This window comes from Polypterus senegalus, chromosome 9 (genome assembly GCF_016835505.1).
Source record: "Polypterus senegalus isolate Bchr_013 chromosome 9, ASM1683550v1, whole genome shotgun sequence".
Classification (NCBI taxonomy): domain Eukaryota; kingdom Metazoa; phylum Chordata; class Cladistia; order Polypteriformes; family Polypteridae; genus Polypterus; species Polypterus senegalus.
In genome coordinates, this window is record NC_053162.1 from 125619958 (window position 1) to 125643294 (window position 23337).

The 23337-nt window shown below is 38.8% G+C and overlaps 1 protein-coding gene across 1 annotated transcript in view; it reads left to right on the forward strand.

The window, feature by feature from the left end:
* The first annotated feature begins 277 nt into the window (after window positions 1-277).
* Window positions 278-23337, forward strand: part of si:dkey-26c10.5 (uncharacterized protein LOC563797 homolog) — a 62734-nt gene continuing 39674 nt past the window's right edge. The window contains exon 1 of the mRNA XM_039763758.1: window positions 278-403. Within this exon, the coding sequence (XP_039619692.1) occupies window positions 307-403 (97 nt within the window). The 5' untranslated portion in view covers window positions 278-306. The remainder of the gene's footprint in view (window positions 404-23337) is intronic.

A 23337-nucleotide genomic window follows, 5' to 3' on the forward strand; every position in this document is an offset into this window, starting at 1 on the left:
TCTCAACCTTTTCATATATGATGCAAACAAACTCAACCTTGCCATGTTAGTAAAGTTATAATTTTTTGTATACTGATGATATCTGTGTCACTTAACATGGCCTACAAGTAACACTGAAGCTGGGCTACCAATATATATATATATATATATATGTATATATATATATATGAGCTGTTACTTCAACAGTATTTTTGAGAAACACCTCCCACCGCATACATAGCTACACTTTTGACCACAGCTAAGATTTAACTTCCTCTTCTGCTTAGATAAAGTTTTGCTAGTTTTTGTAAGCCTCATCTTTCAAACATGGACAATGACTACATAACGCTGCAGAAGCACACTGATTCAATTTACACATCGATAGACATAACCCGTAATTGTCATTCTAAGGATCAGCAAGTAGGTAAGTTCTCAGTATCTGCTTTATAACCCTGTTTAGATTAGAGTTAAATGTAAAGTTCATATTACTTAAACTGTAACTACAGTTGGCTTGAAAACATGTTTTGATTTGTATTTTTCTTAAGCAGGATCATGAAGAACAGACAATGTTACTATATAATATTCAGGAGAAAGTAGGGTGAAATGACACCTTTTATTGGCTAACTAAATAGATTACAAATGCAAGCTTTCATGGCAGCTAAGGCCCCTTCATCATTTGTAATCTATTTAGTTAGCCAATAAAAGGTGTCATTTCACCCTACTTTCTCCTGTATCAATCTATGGCTAACACGCTACAACACTCTACTGCTATATATATAATATTCAAAATTTCAAAAACAATATACAGCAAATGAGACAAAAAAAGTATAATATTTAGAATTTTATGAAATGTTTTAAAGTATTTTGTAAATGGTGAAAACCCTGTCTTACACTGTAATGCATTTACAAAATGCAGTATCTAAGATTATTTGGGTTATTATTATATTAGTTCATTAATTTGTCAGAAGCCAAATTATTAATTAATTAATTATTCAATCTTGAAAATGATAATAATTTATTAATGTTCAGTATTTTAAGCAAGTATATATATATATATATGTTTCTGTTATTAATTGTTTTGTAATAAATATCACAAAAAAAATATTATATAAAAGATTTCAGTTTGATACTATTTAATATGGTAAACTCATAATTGTTAAGCTCAGAGTAGTATGAACATTTAAAAGTATATCTATATATATAAAAGTCAATGTATGTGTGTGTGTGTGTGTATGTATGTTCCAGCATCACTTCCGAACGGCTGGAGCGATTTTCATGAAACTTGGTACACGTTTCTCATTGATCAATTAAAAATACTGTAGGGTGAACTCAACCTTAACCCACCCCCTTCTGGGTAAGGTGGGGGGTGATCTTGCGGTCTTGTATGCATGTTATCATCCAGTTGACGCTCGGAACGACCACCAGAGGGTGAACTGAAGTGTCTGCCAGCATTCTTTATGTTGGCCAGTTCCAAGCGTCAACTGGATGATAACATGCATACAAGACCGCAAGATAAGCACATTAGTGAGTGTTCAGTCAGTCAGTCAGTCAGTCAGTCATCATCCAACCCGCTATATCCTAACACAGGGTCATGGGAGTCTGCTAGAGCCATTCCCAGGCAACACAGGGCGCAAGGAAGGAACAAATCCCGGGCAGGGTGCCAGCCCACCACAGGAGTCTTCATTGTTTGTTAATTTATGTTTATTTTTAAAGTTGTGTTTTTTTTTAATTATATTTTTCTCAAACAATTAAAAAAAACACTTTATTTTCCTGCCGGGCAACGCCAGGTATTTCAGCTAGTTTAGAATAAAAAAAGACATGAGGCAATACAATACCAAAGCACTACTTAGTATTTACATACAAATTATGTAAGGCGGTTACAAAATGGGTGGATACATATTAACAATGTAAGTAGTAATGTGTAATATTTTAAGGTAAAACTAAATTGATAGTAGAGAAAATAAAAACAAAACTGAAGTCAATATAGATCTTGGAGAAATTAATCAGTAAATGAAGTCTGTTTGATCTAGACTACCGACTGTCCATTTCGAATACTCCATATTGTACTATAGTTCAAGGTACTATTGATGATCTTGATGACATATCTTGACACACACAGTGTATCAAAGGTTAAATTGTCTCCATTTATTGTTTAGTACAATTGTAAATTGGGAAGAAAGAACTTTTTTAAAATTAGTGATAGTTTTTAGTAATGAGGAAACACTTTTTAATAGTTGATATTAATGTTTTAAGAATTAATTTGATAAACCTCTCACAGTTTCATTCTATGCTAAAAATGAGCCTTCAGCCCTATTCTAAATGTTGTGGCCTACGGGGCAACTGTTACAAGTACATTCCAGAGTTTGTGTGCTGTGTAATAAAGATGCTGCCTTTCACTGTAGCTCTTTGTATCCTGAGAGTTATAAGAAAATTTTATTTTCAATCATAGTGTTCAATCTTTAGTTCACTCTGTGTTCTGTATTTTAAAGGAGAGTGGAGCTGGGTCTTTAATATCTTTGTATTTTAAAATGGTACTACGATTATGATGACACCTGTAATAACACGTTTTCTAGAACATTTCATCATATGTAAATTTTATAAGTTTAAATTCCTTTATCACGTTTAAGTATTGGAGAATGCTAAAATGGAATTTGGTTGTGTTTTGACCTTGGAACCCTTAAGGGCTTAATTTCCTTCAGCATCCATACCATCTCTGGAGTTTTGCTTTTCATCTTCTCTCTGACCATCTGATCATTGCATATGTTGCCAACTTAGACATTGATTATTAATCAATAGACTTCTAATCTAAGAATTATTCCATTTTACCTCTTTTGTCATTATAATGCTTACTTTTACTGTTTGAAACAGACTAACAACTACACGTAACATATGAAAATATGCTATTTAAATTAATTGTGTTGTTGAAGAATACAAAAAACAGTTCAGCAGTCAAATCTGCATGATACAAATGAAGAACTGCTATAATTTGGCATTTTTTTAAAGAAAAAAGCAGACATTAGACAATGTGAAGTTTGATGACTGTGTTAGATAAGTATGTAAAAGATAAGTACAGCTGAAGTACAAATGTTTTGAATTAAAAGCTGTTAACATTTCTAGTTGCTTTACTTTTTCTGAAGTTACAGACAAACCATTTTCATGTACCACTATATTATCTCATGAAAGAAATTAATTAATAATGTAATTTTAGAAATTATTTTCTATGTTTTGATAAATACAGCTGATTCATAACCAGAAGTTTAAAAACAAACATTGTTTCTGAATTATACTATTTACAGCATTCAGAATAAACAGAAAGCACAACAGGTCTCAGCAGTAAACCCAGACATCATATCTTCCTGTAGACTTGGTAGAGGGCAAATTTATTTTCTATACCAATTTTCAAGTCAGGGTCTTAGAAAACTGCAGCCTGTCTATTCTGGTTGTAATGGGCAGAAGACAGGAATCAACACTAGGAAGGGAATTAGTCCATCATACAACAAGTCATTCACCCACTGCTCTTCAATTATACCAAGGAAATTTAGAGTAGCTTACCTGCTCACAGCTAATGCTTACTGGAATTACTTGCAAGGGCGTGATGAGGATCGATAGGATTAGGAACGAGTACATTAGAGGGTCAGGTCAGGTTGGATGGTTTGGAGACAAAGTCAGACTGGCAAGATTGCGTTAGTTTGGACAAGTGCAGAGGAGAGATGAGGGGAAAAGGATGTTAAAAATAGAGCTGCCGGGTAAGAGACAAAGAGGAAGGCCTAAAAGAAGGTTTATGGATGTGGTGAGAGGACATGCAGGTGATGGGGGTAGCAGAGCAAGATGTAGAGGACAGGAAGTTAAGGAAAAAGATGATCCACTGTGGCAACCCCTAACGGGAGCAGCTGAAAGAAGAGGAAGAAGAAGTCATGAAACAAACAAAAAATGGAGTACTGCATTTTAATTTCCTTGTTTAAGGATATAAAACTGATAAGCAAGTAAAAACATTGTTCTCACTAAACTGTTTCAAAAGACACAAACTAATGACCATTAAAATTAACAGTTTAATTTAAACAGAACTGGAAACATCTACATCTGAAATAACATAACAAGAATGAAATACTGTTTCTCTGACTTCTTAAATATTTACTTCAGTTCTATTATTAAACTTTGAGGTACAAATTCAATAAGTGATACTTTTGTCATTGCACATGGTAAGCTTAATTATTAGTTAATGTGTGATTGTTAATTTTAGTTAAACAATAACTATGATTTTGCCAATGGCAAATGCATTCATTCATTTCAAAATATTTATATTATTTTTGTTGAATTTGAAAGTAGGGCTTAAAGATATATTGCATTTTTTTAATTCAATTCAATTTTTAAGAAAAATCAATATGCAAATACCAATACGCCCAGTACTTGTATGTGATTTTCCATAACTTCTGAATGTTAAATAAAATATCCAAAATTTCTAGAACTCTTTCTAAGCATTGTGATGGGCGGCTGGCAGCTCATTCCGACCAACACATCCATGCTGCTAGATGGTGTCTTCCCTGCAGCATAGAGGTGTCCCGGATTCCCGCAAGGCACCATGGGAGATGTGGTTCGACTTCACAGCTCTGCTGGGTGTCGTGGGTACCATCGTGGGATGCTGCAGGGAGATGCGAGGATTTTTATTTTCCTTGTTCCCCGGAAGTATTCCCAAGTCACAGGGAAGGAAGAACAGAAGTACTTCCAGTCTAAAGAAAAATATGAGTCTTCATCTGACCCAGAAGTGCCATTGAATCACATGGACAGAAGGACAGGAGCATTTCCGGTTCAAGAGCTATTTAAAGGACTGTTCGAGACCCAGCAAGATGAGCCGGAGTTGGGAGGGAGTATGACAGAGCTCCTGGAAGGAGAGGAGAATATTTAATTATTGTGATTATTAATTTATTGTGTATTGTGGTGAAGGTGCTTGAAAAGCACATTATATCAAAAAGAAAAGAAAAAGTATTTTTAGTGCTTTTACTTGGTGTCTTGGACGTTTTTCTGTGTGGTTTGAGGTTTCTAGTGTCACAGCATGTTTATGTCGACTCACTCCTTGTTGCCTTGGAGTAAAGAGCATGACAAAAAAAAATGAAGTGAGGGTCAGAAGAGGAAGAGTTTAGAACAGGTAGTGTTAGCTCTGCCCTTTGCAAATAGTTTGGTTTACTCAGGATGACAATTCAAGCAGTACAACATCTGAAGATAAAACATATTATTGCATATGTCTGCAACATGGCCTTTCGCCATCCCGGCAAAATGGGTTCCGGATAAGCAGGGCTCCATAAGATGTTTACTGGACCACTGCATACTGTATGAGTGAACAAGTAAAGCCAAACTTGAAGTCACAATGCAGCAGACCTTGTGCATTTGAAGAATGTGTCTTTCAGAGAAGGGATAGCCACCCAAATAATACTTTCTGCTTACCTCATTATTTTCTGCAAACCTTTGGTCAGACACACTGCATTTGCCATACCATACCATAATGCAACTGGTCAGAACACTCTCAATGGTGTCTCTGTAAAACATGGTGAAAATGGGGAGAGGAAGACTCACTCACTTCAGTGTCCTCATAAAGTGTAGCCTCCCCTGGGCCTTTAAATTTAGGGAAGTGATATAGTAAGTCCATGTAAGATCCATTGTTATGTACACAACAAGCAACTTTGCATTCTTTACAGTCTCCACAGCAGTGCCATTGATGCAGGCTGAGATGTGGTCAGTACAGGTTTTATCCAGAAGTGAAAATTCATTTTTTAGTCTTGTCAATGTCGAGGCATAGATTGTTGTCTCTGCATCTAAAAGGCAGCTGTTCTACCTCCTCTCTATATGCTGACTTGTTATCCTTACTTATCAAACCCAGCACAGCTCTGTATTCAGCAAATATGATGATGTCATTAGAGCCATGTGTGGCTGTGCAGTCATGAGTGACCAGGATGAAGAGCAGAGCGCTGAGCATGCTGCCCTGAGAAGCTCCATTTCTCAGCATGAATTGAAGTGTTGCAGCCAGTTCAAAATGATTGAGGTCTCTGTCAAAATGATTGAGGTGTTCAGCCCTAATCCACTTAGTTTCACAATCAGCTTCTGGAGAGCAATTGTGTTAATTGGTTAGCTAAAAAGCATGATCAGCATTCTGATGTATGTATGTATCTCTTTTTCCAAATGTGTAAGGGAGAGGTGGAGAGCAGAAGACATAGCTTTCTCAGTGGACCTGTTGGACCAATATACAAATTGCAAAGGATCTAAACAACTAGCAAGACTGGACTTTATGTGTGACATGACTAGCCTTTCAAAGCACTTCATGATAATGGAAGTAAGTGTAATGAGGCAGTAATCAGTCAGACATGTCACTAATTACTTCTTAGGCTTCTTAGGTGGTGGATTTGAAGCACACATATTCAACTAGCTTAAAGATTAATTAAAGATGTGAGGATACCATCCTGTTCATCAGCATATTTCCTAAGCAAATGACTGGAAACATTGTCTGGTCAAGGGCCTTGTGTGTTGATGGGATAGAGTCCTCCTCATACCAGCTGTTGTTAGACACAGTACCTGCTCATTGGAGGAAGGTATGTCATCGTTACTGTAGTGTGGTTTGGGCTTGTAGTCTGTAACAGCCTGAATGCCCTGCTATAAACACTATGGGTCCCTGGTGTTTTTAAAATTTTAATTTTTTTCTCTGAGTTTATTGCCGCTTTGCCTTTCTTATAGCACAAGAAAGACTAGTTGTCACCATCCACGGGGCCATTTTGTTTACTGATCTGAATACATTCTACAATCAATCAATCAATCAACATTTATTTATATAGCACATATTCATACAAAAAATGGAGCTCAAAGTGCTTTACAAAATGAATAGAAAAATAGAAGACACAATAAAAAATAAACATAAGTCAACATTAATTAAAATAGAATAAGAGTAAGGTCCGATGGCCAGGGTGGATAGAAAAAACAAAAAAACTCCAAAGGCTGGAGAAAAAAATAAAATCTGTAGGGGTTCCAGACCAAGAGACCGCCCAGTCCCCTCTGGGCAATCTACCTAACATAAGTCAAACAGTCCTCTTTGTATTTAGGGTTTTCATGGAAGGACCTGATGATGATGGTCACGTAGACTTCTGGCTTTCAGTCCATCAATGTTGGTGCATCATGATGCTTTGAGTAGGTGGTGGTGGAGCAGGCCGCCACCACAAAGAAACCGGAAAAAGAAACAGAAGAGAGAGTAGGAGTCAGTATGGATTTTGGAGCCACTGTGAATAGTTATTATGAAGAATTGAACATACAGAGTATCAGTATTAAGTTAAAGTGAAGTTATAAAAAGGCCATGTTAAAGTAATGTGTTTTCAGCAGTGTTTTAAAGTGCTCCACTGTATTTGCCTGGCGAATTCCTATTGGCAGGCTATTCCAGATTTTAGGTGCATAACAGCAGAAGGCTGCCTCACCACTTCTTTTAAGTTTAGCTTTTGGAATTATAAGGAGACACTCATTTGAAGATCTAAGGTTACGATTTGGAATATAACATGTCAGGCATTCCGATATATAAGATGGAGCGAGATTATTTAAGGCTTTATAAACCATAAGCAGTATTTTAAAGTCAATCCTGAATGACACAGGCAATCAGTGTAGTGACATCAAAACTACATTCCTGGTTTTTAACAGCACCCACATTTCATTAGTCACCCTCAGCTTTTGGTTGACTTTTGCAATCATAGACAGAATAATGATCCCTATGCACTTGTTGATGCAGTAAGTGACAGATTCTGTATGCTCCCTTAGGTTAATGGAGTCACCGTATGTAGCAGCCCCACTAAAAATCCCCCAGTCTGTGGATGTAAAGCAGTCTTTGAGAACTGAAGGAGCACAATTCAACCATACTTCCATGTTTTCCTGAACTGGTTTATTAGTTCAGCAGGGACATAAACAAGGTATCATAAACACAGAGATGTGGTCTAGGTATCCAAGTTGATGATGGAGTGCGGTCTTATAAGCCTCACGAATAGTTGTATTCACTTTGTTCAAGTGGTTTACCCCTCATGTGCTGGAAAAGTATGGGGGAAAAATGAGTGTGATTAATATCTCTCTGCTACAATTAGAAATCCCTTAGGATGTGCTGCGTGAAATTTGTTTATGACTTACAGCTCACCTAGCACCTGTTTAGCATTTTTGCTAAGCAGCTTCCATTGGTACAAAGCTATAGTGAATGTTTCCTCCTGTAAAAAAAGTCAAACAGAGAGAGAGAACTGTTATATATCAGTATAAGTGTGCATTTCAGTTCAGCTATTGATATATGATTGTAGGTTGACACCTAGTGATATGATTGGTAATGCCTTGCACATTTTGTTAGTTGTTCAATAAAGACAAGAAAGAAAAAGGCACGCGCTGTCTACTCGTCCGTTCTTATCAAAGGTAAAAAGGGCAACAATATTGTACTGCATTATTAATACATGACAGTGGCGACGAGATCAAGAAGTTACATTTGAGCACTGTGACACTGAATAACTGCAGTTATTCAGGACCCGACGCGATAGTGCAACGTGAGTACAAGTTGCAAACATGTCATACATCAGAAAGATAGATGTTTTTGATAGCTCCACGGAAGATTGGAATATGTATGTTGAAAGGCTGCAACAGTATTTCACTGCAAATGATATTCCAGCTGAAAAACACGTTCCTGTGTTACTGAGTGCCATGGGAGGGAAAGCTTATGGCCTCCTCTGTAGTTTAACTGCCCCAGCTGAGAAAAGTTTAAATTTAATCCATGTAATGCGGGATCATTTGTCACCAGAGCCATTACTGATCGCAGAAGGTTTCAGATTCCATAAACGCAATCAGAACAAGGGAGAGACAATTGCGGCTTAAGTGGCAGAACTGAAAAAGTTATCAGAATATTGTCAGTTTGGTGACGGGCTAAACCAAGAGTTCCCAAACTTTTTTCAGCCGCAGACCCCTTTACCAAAAACTTTTGAAACCGTCGACCCCCTAGTCACATGCAACTGTTTTTCATGTCCGCACCTGCTTTGATACGTTCGATAAGACAATGCACAGTCATGTTTGTGCTACGTGTATTTTCATTCATTCATACGTGTGGCTCTTTTAATGACACATTTTACCTTTTCTTTCGCAAGTTTGGTATGTAATGTGTTTTTATCAAAAAATGTTTTTTTTTTTTATTATTTTACTTCTTAATTAGGAACCTATTGGAATCATAGATATTTTGAAGTAACAAACAAATAGCAGCAGTAAGGGGGTCTATTTTTGCTGTTGTCGACCCCCAAATTTTTTTTATTTAAACTATCGACCCCTAGAAAGTTCAAATCGACCCCAGGGGGTCCATATCGACCACTTTGGGAACTATGGGGCTAAACGATGCGTTGCGTGATCGTTTGGTTTGTGGAATCCTTCAAGAGGGAATCCAGAAGAGGCTGTTAACTGAGGCAGATTTGACATTTAAACGCGCAGCAGAAATTGCTATTTCAATGGAAACTGCAGCTAAAGATGCACTTGAACTGCAAAGAGGAATGAATACAAGCAGTGTGAATAAAATGGCGGCAGCCAAGATAAACAAAATACATAAAAGGCCCTGCTATCACTTTGGACGTGAGTCCCATCTTCCCTCACAGTACCAATTTAAAAATGAAGAGTGCAGACAGTGCCACAAAACGGGCCATATTCAAAGAGTTTGTCATAGTGGAAAGGCAAAGTTTAGTGCGGAACACAAAATGCATCATAGCGAAAAGAAAAATGTGCATAATGCAGAAGCCTCTGACATTGATAGTGAAGATGCATTAGCAAGTCTGGAATTATTTAGCCTTAGTGGAAAAGACAAGCAGGCAATCTGGCTCACCCCCAAGATAGATGGCCAGGTGGTAAAAATGGAATTGGACACTGGCTCAGCTGTTTCAGTTATGTCACTGAAAGATTACAAGGTGTATTTCAAGAAGGAGAAGCTGAACCCCTCTTCTGTTCTTCTCAGAACATACACAGGTGAAAAGGTTATGCCTATTGGAGTGCTGCATGTGACAGTAGAGTATAATGTAAGGAGAGAGGCCGATAAGTGGTTAAGAGGCCATGAGTGATTAAGAAAGCTGTGAGTTGACTGGAGAGAGATTAAAAGCCTTTGTGCTTTGCCTGTTGTGCAACAGACTACAGAAAAGAACCTAGAGCTGATACTAAGAAATGCCGCCCCTGTATTTAAGAGTGGCATTAGGACTCGTTAGCACATTAGAGCTAAAATTGTACTTAAGAGTGGTGCGACCCCACAGTTCCACAAGGCACGTCCAGGACCCTATGCCATCCGACCCCTGGTTGAAAAGGAATTGGATAGATTGGAGGCAGACGGCATACTTTCTAAAGTAGACTGGAGTCCTTGGGCAACCCCAGTTGTCCCAATAGTAAAGAGAAATGGTACAGTCAGGCTTTGCACGGACTTTAAGGTCTCCATTAATCCTGTGCTGCAGGCTGAACAGTATCCTTTGCCGAGAATTGAGGACATTTTTGCCAGTTTGTTGGGTGGGCAGCGTTTTTTAAAGTTAGATTTAGCAGATGCATACCTCCAGATGGAAGTAGAGGAAGACTCTAAAGTGTTCTTGACCATTAATACAATAAAGGGTCTTTATTGTCCTTCAGTCAGTGCCTGGCGTCCAGTGCTATCTAGACAACATTATTGTCACTGGAGCGACAGATGTAGAGCATTTAGAAAACCTCAAAAAGGTCCTGAAAAGCTTAGAAGAGTATGGACTAAGAACCAGGCGAGGCAAATGCGAGTTCCTGAAGCACATTGTTAGGTATTGCGGGCACATTATAGATGCCCAAGGTTTGCACAAATGTCAGGACAAGATTCAGGCTATATTGACAGCACTGCAACCACAAAATGTTTCACAGCTAAGATCCTTTCTGGGGTTTGTGAATTATTATAATAAGTTTCTTCCAAACCTGGCAACTGTGCTACATCCACTCAATGAGCTATTACAAGCTGGCAAACAGTGGAAATGGTCCAAAGAATGTGAACATTCATTTCAAGATGCAAATAAACTGGTGACCTCTGATACAGTCCTTACCCACTTTAATTCATCCCTTCCAATCAAGCTGGCTTGTGATGCTTCTCCATACGGCATCGGAGCAGTGATGTCTCATGTTATGGAAGATGGCAGTGAGAGGCCTATAGCTTTTGCATCATGCTCATTGTCTGCAGCTGAGAAGAATTATGCCCAAATTGATAGGGAGGCATTGAGTCTAGTGTGGGGTAAACAACGGTACAACCACAAAACTTTTTGGTAGGCAATTCACCCTTGTCACAGACCACCAACCGCTAACATCAATTTTCAGCCCACAAAAAGGAGTTCCTGCCACAGCTGCTGCCCAAATGCAGCGTTGGGCATTGTTTTTAGGTGGACACAGGTACAAGATTGAGTACAAACGTACAACCTGCCATGCAAATGCAGATGGGTTGTTACGACTGCCATTCGATGAGTTTGGAGATGAGGAAACAATAGATATGATCTCCATCAGCCAGATTGAAAGTCTGCCCGTCACAGCAGACATGGTAAAAATGGAAAAAAACATGACAAGATCCTGTCTCAGGTGTATGCTGTCACACTGAATGGCTGGACAGCCCAGCACAAATCTCTGCTGGCTGCATATTACTCAAGACGTGATGAAATTGCCTTAAATGCTGGATGTGTGATGTGGGGGTTAAGAACCATTGTACCCACTAAACTAAGACACAGAGTATTAGAAGAGCTTCACAAGGGCCATTTAGGTGTGGTGAAAATGAAGGCACTTGCCAGAAGTTTTGTGTGGTGGCCAGGCATTGATGAAGACATTGAGAAAATAGTGCAGCAAGGTAGTGGCTGCCAGATGGTTCAGAATGAGCCAGAACGTGCACCACTTCACCCATGGGAATGGCCTACATTACCTTGGCAGTGGCTTTATATTGACTTTGCAGGACCATTCATGGGGGCAACCTTCCTGGTGGTAGTTGATGCATGATCTAAATGTCCAGAGGTTTTCACTATGAGCTCCACCACTTCTTCTCACACCATTGAAGTACCAAGGGATTTATTTGCTAGAACTGGAGTTCCACAACAACTAGTGAGTGACAACAGACCCCAGTTCACAGCAACAGATTTCCAGGTATTTCTCTGTAGAAATGGCATACAAGAAGCAATGACAAATGAGAAGCTGACCCTTCAGCAAAAAATTGGCCAACTTCTTATTTGCATATCGGAATTCCATCCATGCTACAACTAACCAGACTCCAGCTATGTTGTTCTTGGGGCATCCTCTTCGCTCTATATTAGACCTGCTGCAACCAAATCTCAAGCAGACTGTGCAAGACAGACAAATCAAACAAGGCCATAAAGCAACTGACAAGGTTACACGTAGCTTTGCCATTGGACAATCAGTTCTTGCCAGGAGCTACAGAGGAAACCAGAAATGGGTTCCTGCACTAGTCAAAGAGCAGGTTCCTTGTCCTATAAGGTAGAGGTTACTCAAGGTGTCATATGGCAACGTCATGTCAACCAGTTGAGAAAATCAGGGTTGGTTAGAGCTGAAGAGATACCCACACTGCCTGTTGACTTCCCTGCTGTTGCTCCTATCAACTGTCCAGAGCGCTTACCATCTACTCAAGCAGCACAAGTACAGAGCCCATGTGCATTATCTCCATCACCTTCTGCAGAGGCTAACATTGCTGTAACAAATCAAAGAAAATTACCCTGTAAAGAGAGACGTTACCTAATTCACATACGCAAGCCTCCACAGAGACTAATTGAAAATTAAATGTATAGTTAGAAGTCAATGTTTTGATTTCTTCAAAAAAAAACGGGAATAAGTTAATTACTTCTAATTTTTAGAGGGGAGGAATTGTTATATATCAGTATAAGTGTGCATTTCAGTTCAGCTCTTGATGTCTGTTTGTGGGTTGACACCTAGTGATATGATTGGTAATGCCTTGCACATTTTGTTAGTTGTTGTTCAATAAAGACAAGAAAGAAAAAGGCACACGCTTTCTGCTCGTCCGTTCTTATCAAAGGAAAAAAGGGCAACGATAGTGTACTGCATTACTAATACATGACAAGAACTAACAGTGTTTACTAACTGGAGGACACAGATACTAGCAAGACATTGAAGGTGTTGAAAGAAATACATACTGTATAATGAAAGCTCAAATATACAGAATAAATAAAATGAAAATGTTTGGATAAAACATGTTAATGTGAGTTATTCCTTAGAGGCACAGGTATTCATGAAATTGTAAAATTTTGAAAAACCAAAAAAAAAAAACAATTTTTAACTAAAACATAATACACAGTATCTTAGTATTCTGCCAGAATATACAAGGTTTGGACTCTGGTATAGAAAAAGTTGATATACTTGTCTATATGGTGCTGATCTTTAATTTTCAAGGTGTTTTGAGAGCATATTGAGAAGAACCGAATATTGCATTTTAGGCCAAATTAATCACAATATCAATTTAAGTCCTTATTGCCCAGCCCTTTTTTAAAGCCTTCTTAGCCTATTCTGACTTACACCAAATACAGTACAAAGTTGGTTAACCATAACAAAAGTGAGCTTTCTCTAGGTGCCCTGGTTTCCTCCCAAAGACATGCCATTAAGGTGGATTGGCCCCTGATGTGTGTTTGTGGGTGTGTGTGGGCAAGTGTGTGTGTGGGTAAGTGTGTATTCACCCTGAGATGGACTGATCCCCTGTCCAGAGGAATGTTCCTGCCTTGTGCCCAATGTTTGCCTGGAATAGACACCACCGATTTTGCGACCTCTCTCATTGCGCTAAGTATCACAGTTCGCTTGGAATACCGATTTATTTGCGCAAATCCACGAGAGACACAGTGGGCCGAGGGGAGAGGGGGCGGGCCCTCCTCAATCATGCGCAAGCCTTGGAGCGCACCTTACATCCGCATAGCTATTGAACAAGAGAACTACTTACTGGGTTTAGATCATTTTTTTCTAGAATTGGCTTGAACATTCCAGTTGATTTTGTGACTTCTCTCATCGTGTTAAGAATCATTGTTCACTTGCAGGAGCGATATATTCGCGCTAATCGGAAACAGAGTCTGCGGGCCAAGGGGAGACTTTGCATTTTGGTGTGTATCTTGCCTCCGCTTTGCTAGCAATACCTTTTGGTTTATTGATTTTTCAAGTTTGTCCTGTGGGCGGAGCCACAAGGGACAGCTAGTTAATAAATAATTTTACAGAATATTGTTTTCACTTTGTTGTTATAGTTTTTTGTGTGTGTGTGTTAAACCTAGCTGTATGCATGATTTCACACTCTAGAAAAATAACATTTAAAAATGTGAAAGCACTGAATAAAATTCTATCTTCTGTCAAAGCAGCATGTCTTCTTAACCTGATATTATTGGAAGTCTATGTATTTACACTAGATATAGTAATTTTGTTAAATTTACACTTCCATGAGCTGTTCTTTGCCCCCTCTATCAATTCTTCCTGCCTTGCACCCAGTATTTGTTGGCACAGCTTCCAGCTGCCCCGTGACCCTGCTCCGAATAAGTGGGCTTAGAACATGAATAAATGGATAAGCTATTCTTGTAAAAACAGATATCCAATAAAGTACATTTTAGAGAGCAATGCTTCTCATGAAGTTCCTCAAGCTTGATTATAAAGCAGACAATATAAATATGAGTAAGTCCTCAATTAATTGCTTAGTGGTTTTATGTAATACACTGAAAGGATTTTGTATGAAGCAAGCCAATCCTTAATTTGTTTAAACACATCCTTTAGTGCAGCCCTGCAAAAAGGCAAATGTTTTCTTTGAGATTAGAATATATATATATATATATATATATATATATATATATATATATATATATATATATATATATATATATATATATATATATATTTATAATACAATGACTCAACTTGTATCTTTATTTATAACTAGGGAGCTTACCCCCTGCTCGCTTCGCTCACCAACCCCCAAACCCATGGCCTACGCTACACGCCATCCACCTCACATCTCTGCTGCTCGTGTAGGGGGAGGCTGAACACACCCCAAGGAGATGAGATCACTCCTCTGAAACCTCCTTTCAAATGGTGATAAATTGGGAAACAAATACAGTTTTTTTTACCTCCTCTTTGCTCTATCAGCTGCTGATGATCTGCATTTTGCTTGGTGCTTCAAATATTTAAAAGCCTGTACAGCAGCTGTCTTTGTCATCCACTCTTTATCTTTTATTTCCAGACCCGGACATGATTAAATGTCTTGGCACAAAGTCTTGTTTCGCGGGACGTGAGTTCTTGATATTTTAGTTTATAATTTAAAAACGGAATAAAAATCTGAAAATCTAACAACATCACATTAAAGTTCGATAAATTCTGAAAAGAATGATGCCAAACATATATATGTAGGATTTAAAGCGTGGCAAAAAAGTGACATAAAAACATCTCATAAAATCGTTGCACAAAATCATTGCACTTTTAGGCTTAGGATTTTATATATAGAGAGTAGATTACACCTATGACAAAAATTACTGTAAAATCATAAGGTCAACAATCAGGAAGGATGTAAAAAACTTTTATCATTTTTCTTTTTCTCATTCTAGATCATATGATTTTTTTAGCAGAAGGTAAATTATCTGGCAATAAATCAAACTATGGTCAAAACAAAAAATAAAAAAGTAATTCGCATTAAAGGTGAATCTTTTTCTGTAACACAAAAGGGAAATGTGCAATTGCAACCCTTAGTCAGTGAGAAGATCAAGCAACCATAAGGAGGTAGGGAAATACAGGACTCTAAATTAGGAGACATACTAGGGGCTAAACAAGCAGTTCTTCTCAGGACAGTGACAGAGTGTGGATTGACTGGTCACACAAACAGTTGAAACAAGGCTTCATGTGACCAATAATTTAATGGTTAATTTGCAGGAGCAGAACATTGATAATTCAAATGAAAACAAGAAATTTTTAAACTCTTTCACGAGTGTAATCTGGACTGTACAGGTTCCACACAAAAAAAAGGAGATTTTTCCTTAAAACGAAAAAAAAATTTAAAATGATACCAAAAAGAAACCTTTCTTAATTTGCTACATTCTGGAGGAGCAACCTCTACCGAAAAAAAACAGTGCAAGACATCACTCAAAGATGAATATTCTGACACCTAAACTTTATTGTACCAAGCGTGAAAGCAATTATGTACTGTATATAATAAAAACATTTAAATTCATTAAGAAATATTCTTTCAACAGATTTTTTTTTTAACTTTATAAGTTACAAAAACATTCAATTGAATGTGTTGATTTAATAGATCAGTAGAACCTATTGAAATTTCAGATAATCCGAAAGTAAAGTAAGAACAAACATCTAGTACAGCCTGAGATTAAGGAAAAAACAAATCATGTAGGGAAAAGTTGATGCCATTGGGTGTATCACTTGGATGTTGGAGGTAATTCTTGAAAGATTCTGGAGTTATGAGTAAGTTGTATGATTTTAAGTTATATTAAACTTTGCCTACTACAGATTGAAGGCCAGTTAATTCATTGCAGATGAGCTTTCCATTTATAGTCAGTGAGGGTAAATGTTAAATATTTCTCCTAGTATTGCTTTGTTTTATACAATGTAAAGGCAGGTTTCTTAGTATAAACTAATACCATTATGACATAACTTATGTATCTTGTAAGCGGTTTAATGGCATTTTTTTCTATGGCAGACAAAGGAGGTATTTTTTCAAACCTAAAGTAAATAACAATAAACAAATCTTGAAGTGATGAAAGAAAAATTTTAGCAACAAATTTAAATTACACAAAATATTTTTTTTATTTTTTATTTATTTATTAATTTTATTACAATCAATACATAGCAATCAAGTTTTACAAAAAAAGAATTATGCTAAGAACAGATCGATCCCCACCCTTGAGAGAGAGAGCAAGCCAAACGGTGTAAAATTTAAGGCTTTTAAAAATACCTAAATCAACAAATTCTCTGTGCCACAAAATATTTTTGACAGAGTTATATCCTTTTATATTGAGAATAGTTATGAAAATCATTAATGTTTGAAATTTCTTTTGAGGAAATTGCTACTTCATAGACATGATATACAGGAAGTGTTAGTTAAATCTTTGCGCAATGGAAAATTATGCAACCTACTCTACTTTGACTCATACAGTGTATTTATCTCAATATATACTGGCATGGGGTAAAAAGAAACGGGGGTGTAGTTCTACATTGTTTTCTGTTTAAAAAACCTTTAACAAGCCATTTTACTTTAGTTAATAAAACGCATTGAGAACTTAGCCATCAGTACAACTGGCATGATTTTGTATTCATTGAATTTGAACTAATTCAGGTTCTTTCTATATAATTGCTCATTTTGAAAAGTAACTTAAATTCCACTAAAAATTCCATTGTGTGATATTAACAGTTTAATAAATCTTGATATTACGTTTTAGACAACCTTTTTTGACCTGCATATGCCTTAAACAGTATCTTCTCTTTTGGCAGCAAAAGTCTGTCTTCACCATCTTTAAACATTTTCTTTCATATAGTTTGGAGTTATAATGAACAGTTAGTAAATGAGAGAACCAAAACTCTAAAACATGGACTGGCCACAGTCAAAGCCAAATAATCATGAATCCTATATAAGGTTTTTATTTAAGCCTACTCAAGCACCAGAAAATCAGTATTAAGGGGCCAGATGTGATTCTGGCACAGCGAGACTACCAGCCCATTTACATCTGTCCCAGTGCATCAACGTGGAGGTTCACTCAAAACAAAAGAGGAAACTCTCAGGATTGTCCGTAGAGACTTTCTTCATGAGGACAACCCTGGACACATCAGGCACATCCTCGGGGTCAAGTGAAAGGTGTGCAACAGCCCACCTGGTACCACTTGTCAAGCTTGTGATGTACAGTAGCATCGGAGACAAGATTTCCAAGGAAGATTAATTTTATTTAACATGTAGGAACATACACAAGAGTTTATTCAATAGGAGTTTATTTTTGGCACACAACTATACAGGTAGCATCTAGCAAAGAATGTACTCTGGCTGCATCTTTCAGCTTAAAGGAACACAAAGTCCTTTTCATCTAGCAGCTTCACTGTCTCGGAAGCAGCAACTGGGGTAGATGCTGTCTGGGGAACAGAGGACAGAAGAGTGAGCAATTGGCTGGCCAGGGCTTGGTCTTTTAAATGTTCTAAACATTGTGCAAGAAGCATGTTACACAGTGAGGAAGCAAAGCTGCAGCTGAATCCACAAAAGAGCTGGTTAAGAGTTTATTTGCTTCCCATTGAAACACTATTTAGGTGAGGGTTTTCGAAGGGCTGCTTGTTTCTTTGCTATTGGTTTACTGTTTAACAGAGAGCCATCTCACAGCTAAGAGAGCATCAGGGCACAGCGGCTGGCATTACATGGTAGGAATAGGAAGCAGAGGAGCTGACATCTTGAGCGACTGCAATTGCCACCTTCAAGGACGGCGAATCGGCTCGGGATACCAGTTATAATATATATACAGCAGATGCCTCAGAGGACAGTTGGGTGACCCTCACAGCACAGAGGTAAATTCCTTACCCGGCTGGGATGCCATAATAGAAGGATGGACTAAATGTGGCAATACCTGGCCAAGACGCCTTATGATTCCCATCCTGATTGGTATGCCTGAAGGTTACAGGAGCCGGCAAGGGAGGACAGCAAGGAGCAGTTCTTCCCCCACTTAATAGGTGTCAGTGTCACTCAAATAGAGTCCCAGTTTGGATAACGACAGGGCTGCATGGGAGTTGGAGTACAGATGTGCAGCCCAGTAGTGGTCCCTGGCAGATGATAGAGGGCACTGCTGGGAGAGGACCTCTCTGTTTTTCTTGACCCGGAAGTACTTCTAACTGGCCACATTACGACAGCTGAAGTGCTCCCAGGTCCAGCATAAATGGACCCCGTTTCCATAGTTTGAGGAGTTGGAGCAGGGAGCAGAGATAGGCAACACTGGAGAAGTAGCAGTGTGGTAGAGAGAGAGAGAGTGAAAAGGAGAAGAGACGAAACACCCTGTTATTTTGTAATAAACACCCCTTTTTTTAAACCCGGGATTGTTTTGTGTGTTCGTGATTTTGGTTTGGGGTTCTATGGCTGCCCCTAGCCTTCACAATATATATACAGTATATATACATAATCTTAGCAAGTCAGAGGGAGTTGGTGACATCCTAAGATGATCTCAGTCGCCTAATGTGATTTCCCCAGTGACTCAGTACAACAGTCTCTAACTCTCTCTGATAAAATCAAGCAGGTTTGGTTTTGTATATATATAAAATATGTGTTTATGTCTTCAAAAACAATTTCTCATGTTACAGCGGATTTAAAAAACCCAGCAAAGATTCACACCATCAATATGACGATGATTTGTTTATTTTTTAGGTGGGGATCCAAGAAACACACCCAGCATTGGCCCAGCTCACACACACTCCCTCACAGAGACAAAAGAGCAACCTGTAATAAAACAGAAATTAAAGAATGTATTAAACAATAATAAATTAAATATATGCAAACTACAATGAACTCACCCCAGTTTTCCTTACGGCAATATACAATAAACATGAATTCAACAATAACAAACTACTAACAAAAACCACACACTATGAAGTCCATGAAAACTGATGAAATTAAATGGTGGAGGTAGATAGTTCAGAGATCAGCACGCTGTATATGAATGTAAAGATAGTCCTACTGGTATTTCCTGATGAGATGGTGACGTGTGAATGGGATCAAGAGCACTCCTTTCTTCTCAGGACGATAACAAATCCTCAGACAGTCCTCATGCTGCAGGAAGACACCAGAGAGTCCATACACCCAAACCAGGAGACGATCCAGGACAAAACAAAAATGCACAAGTATCAAATGGGAAAGCAAACAGACAGGCAACTCCAGACACGAAACACAAAAGACTTCCCCCAGCAGCACTGCAACAATTTAAACCTCTATGTAATTACTGTTGCTTCTCGTTCTTCTTCTTTTTGGCTGCTGCCGTTAAGGGTTGCCACAGTGAATCATCTTCTTCCATATTTTTCTGTCCTCTTCATCTTGTTCTGTTGCACCCATCACCTGCATGTCCTCTCTCACCACATCCATAAATCTTCTCTTAGGCCTTCCTTTTTTTCTCTTTTTTTCACTTCTCTTTCACAATCCCCATTACTCTGTACTGTTGATCCCAAGTATTTAAACTCATCCACCTTCACCAACTCTACTCCTTGCATCCTCACCATTCCACTGACCTCCCTCTCCTCTCTAGAGCATATCTCCACCTCTCCAGAGTCTCCTCAACCTGCTCCCTACTATCGCTACAGATCACAATGTCATCAGCAAACATCATAGTCCACGGGGACTCCTGTCTAATCTCATCTGTCAACCTGTCTATCACAATTGCAAATAGGAAAGGGCTCAGAGCCAATCCCTGATGTAATCCCACCTCCACCTTGAATGCATCCGTCACTCCTACCGCAGACTTCACCACAGTCACACTTCCCTCGTACATATCCTGTACAAATCTTATATACTTCTCTGCAACTCCTGACTTCCTCATATAATAGCACAACTCCTCTCGAGGCACCCTGTCATATGCTTTCTCCAGGTCCACAAAAACGTAATGCAACTCCTTCTGACCTTCTCTATACTTCTCCATCAACACCCTCAGAGCAAACATCGCATATGTGGTGCTCTTTCTTAGCATGAAACCATACTGCTGCTCACTAATAATCATCTCACTTCTTAGCCTAGCTTCCACTACTCTTTCCCATAACTTCATGCTGTAGCTCATCAATTGTATCCCCCTGTAGTTACTACAGTCCTGCACATCCCCCTTATTCTTAAATATTGGCACCAGTACACTTCTTCTCCACTCCTCAGGCATCCTCTCATTTTCCAAGATTCCATTAAACAATCTGGTTAAAAACTCCACTGCCATCTCTCCTAAACACCTCCATGCTTCCACAGGTATGTCATCTGGACCAACAGCTTTTCCATTCTTCATCCACTTCATAGCTGTCCTTACTTCCTCCTTGCTAATCCGTTGCACTTCCTGATTCACTATTTCTACATCATCCAACCTCTTCTCTCTCTCGTTCTCTTCATTCATCAGCCTCTCAAAGTACTCTTTCCATCTGCTCAACACACTCTCATCACTTGTGAGTACGTTTCCATCTTTATCCTTTATTACCCTAACCTGCTGCACATCTTTCCCAGCTCGGTCCCTCTCTCTAGCCGATCAGTACAAGTCCTTTTCTCCCTCCTTAGTGTCCAACCTCTCATACAACTCATCATACACCTTTTCTTTAGCCTTCGCCACCTCTCTCTTCACCTTGTGCCTTATCTCCTTGTACTTTTGTCTAATTTCTGCACCTCTCTGACTATCCCACTTCTTCTTTGCCATCCTCTTCCTCTGTATACTCTCCTGTACTTCCCCATTCCACCACCAGGTTTTGTTTTCCTCCTTCCTCTGTCCAGATGTCATGCCAAGCAACCTTCTTGCTGTCATACCTTATTACATCTGCTGTAGTTTCCCAACTGTCTGGTAATTCTTCACTACCACCCAGTGCCTGTCTTATCTTCTCCCTAAACACAACCTTGCAGTCTTCCTTTTTCATCTTCTACCATTTGATCCTTGGCCCCGCCCTCACTCTCTTTCTCTTCTTGATCCCCAACGTCATCCTATAGACCACCATCCTATGCTGCTTAACTACACTTTCCCCTGCCATTACTTTGCAGTCTTCAATCTCCTTCAGATTGACTGTTCTGTATAGGATGTAATCTACTTGTGTGCATCTTCCTCCACTCTTGTATGTCACCCTATGTTCCTCCTCTTCTTAAAATACATAGTCACCACAGCCATGTCCATCCTTTTGGCAAAATCCACTATCCTCTGACCTTCTTCATTCCTCTCAGTGACATCATACCTACCCACCCTTGTCTCCTCTGTTCCCTTCACCAACATGTCCATTGAAATCCGCTTCAATCACCACTTTCTGTCCTTTGGGTACACTGTTCATCACTTCATCCAACTCACTCCAAAATCACTGTTGCTTAATGGATCAATAACTTCCCTTTTTGTTAATTCTATCAGCATTGTTGAAAAGGTTAAGATTTAGATAGGGTGAGAAAACATAGATATCTTTCTCAAAATGTTTTATTCAATTCTTAGCTATGGGTTGACACAGCCTATTCCAATAACACTCACAATTAAGTAGGAACCAACCCTGGATATCCACCATTACAGCGTCCACTCAAGCACATACCCACACCGTGCTAGTTTAGAACCACCAGCTAACTTAACACTAGAATTACCAGAGCCTACGAAAAAACTCGTAATTCCGTCCCACCTTAAACTGCTTCTTAAATCCCTTCACACCTCTCCGCCAGCGTCCTTTGTCTTCTAAATGTACTGATAAAGAGAAGCCGGCTATTCCATCCCCCCACCAATTTAGAACGTGCACGAACTTCTCTCAGCTCATTCCTTGATTGAGTATCTGGGAGTGAAGTGGAGTTTTAGAGTGGAAATAATAGATCGTTGTTTGGAACACACGCATTTCATGTCTGTTCCGTTTCTAGAGTAATCTGTGTCAACACATTGTTAAAACAGAAACTTTTTTATATTCTAGTAGTAGATGACAAAATGTAGGCATAAACTATATCATGTATGAAGCCTGAAGTCCAAATAGCAAAGAAACATTTTCACAAGAATAACACAATTGCACTTTTATTCAAACATATAACTGCAGAAACAAAAAGCCGCCTTAACATGCAACATTGACACCAGTTTACTGTCACTGATTCCGTGGCTCAATAGACTCAGCCTCCGCTTGGGAATCAAGGGGTCGCGGGTTTGATCCTGCACCCCTCCGTTTTGAGAAGTAAACTGCTCTTGTCTTACTGTTTTAGAATAAAAGCATACTTTTGATTTCAGTCTGTAACAGCCGGTGCAGTTTATGATCCTTGTAAAGGTTAGCTTTTTTTTTTTATTCACTTTTCGCTCTCTCAGTCGCGTTCAGAATCAATCCATACAACCCCATCTGACACGGCTGTTTTCACTAAAGACGCGCTATAGCTCTGCAGTGTACCACGATGCATACTAACGCACAATCACCCCGGTTCTGACACACAAGCGCTGGCGAAGCTGCCTTCTTCGTATCTCACCGTCACTTGCTTTTCGTTTTATTGAGTGTTCCTGCCAGTCCCCGCATGTTGCTGTATGCTTTTTCTTTTGTACTACAGGACATGTAGAGGAAAGAATGGTAAAGACCAGTAACTTCGGCGCTATATGCAATCATCAGACACTCCCCATCTGCCCGTGTCGTTCAAGCACAGGAACATATATTGGTGTAAAAGTATAACAAAAGTGCACT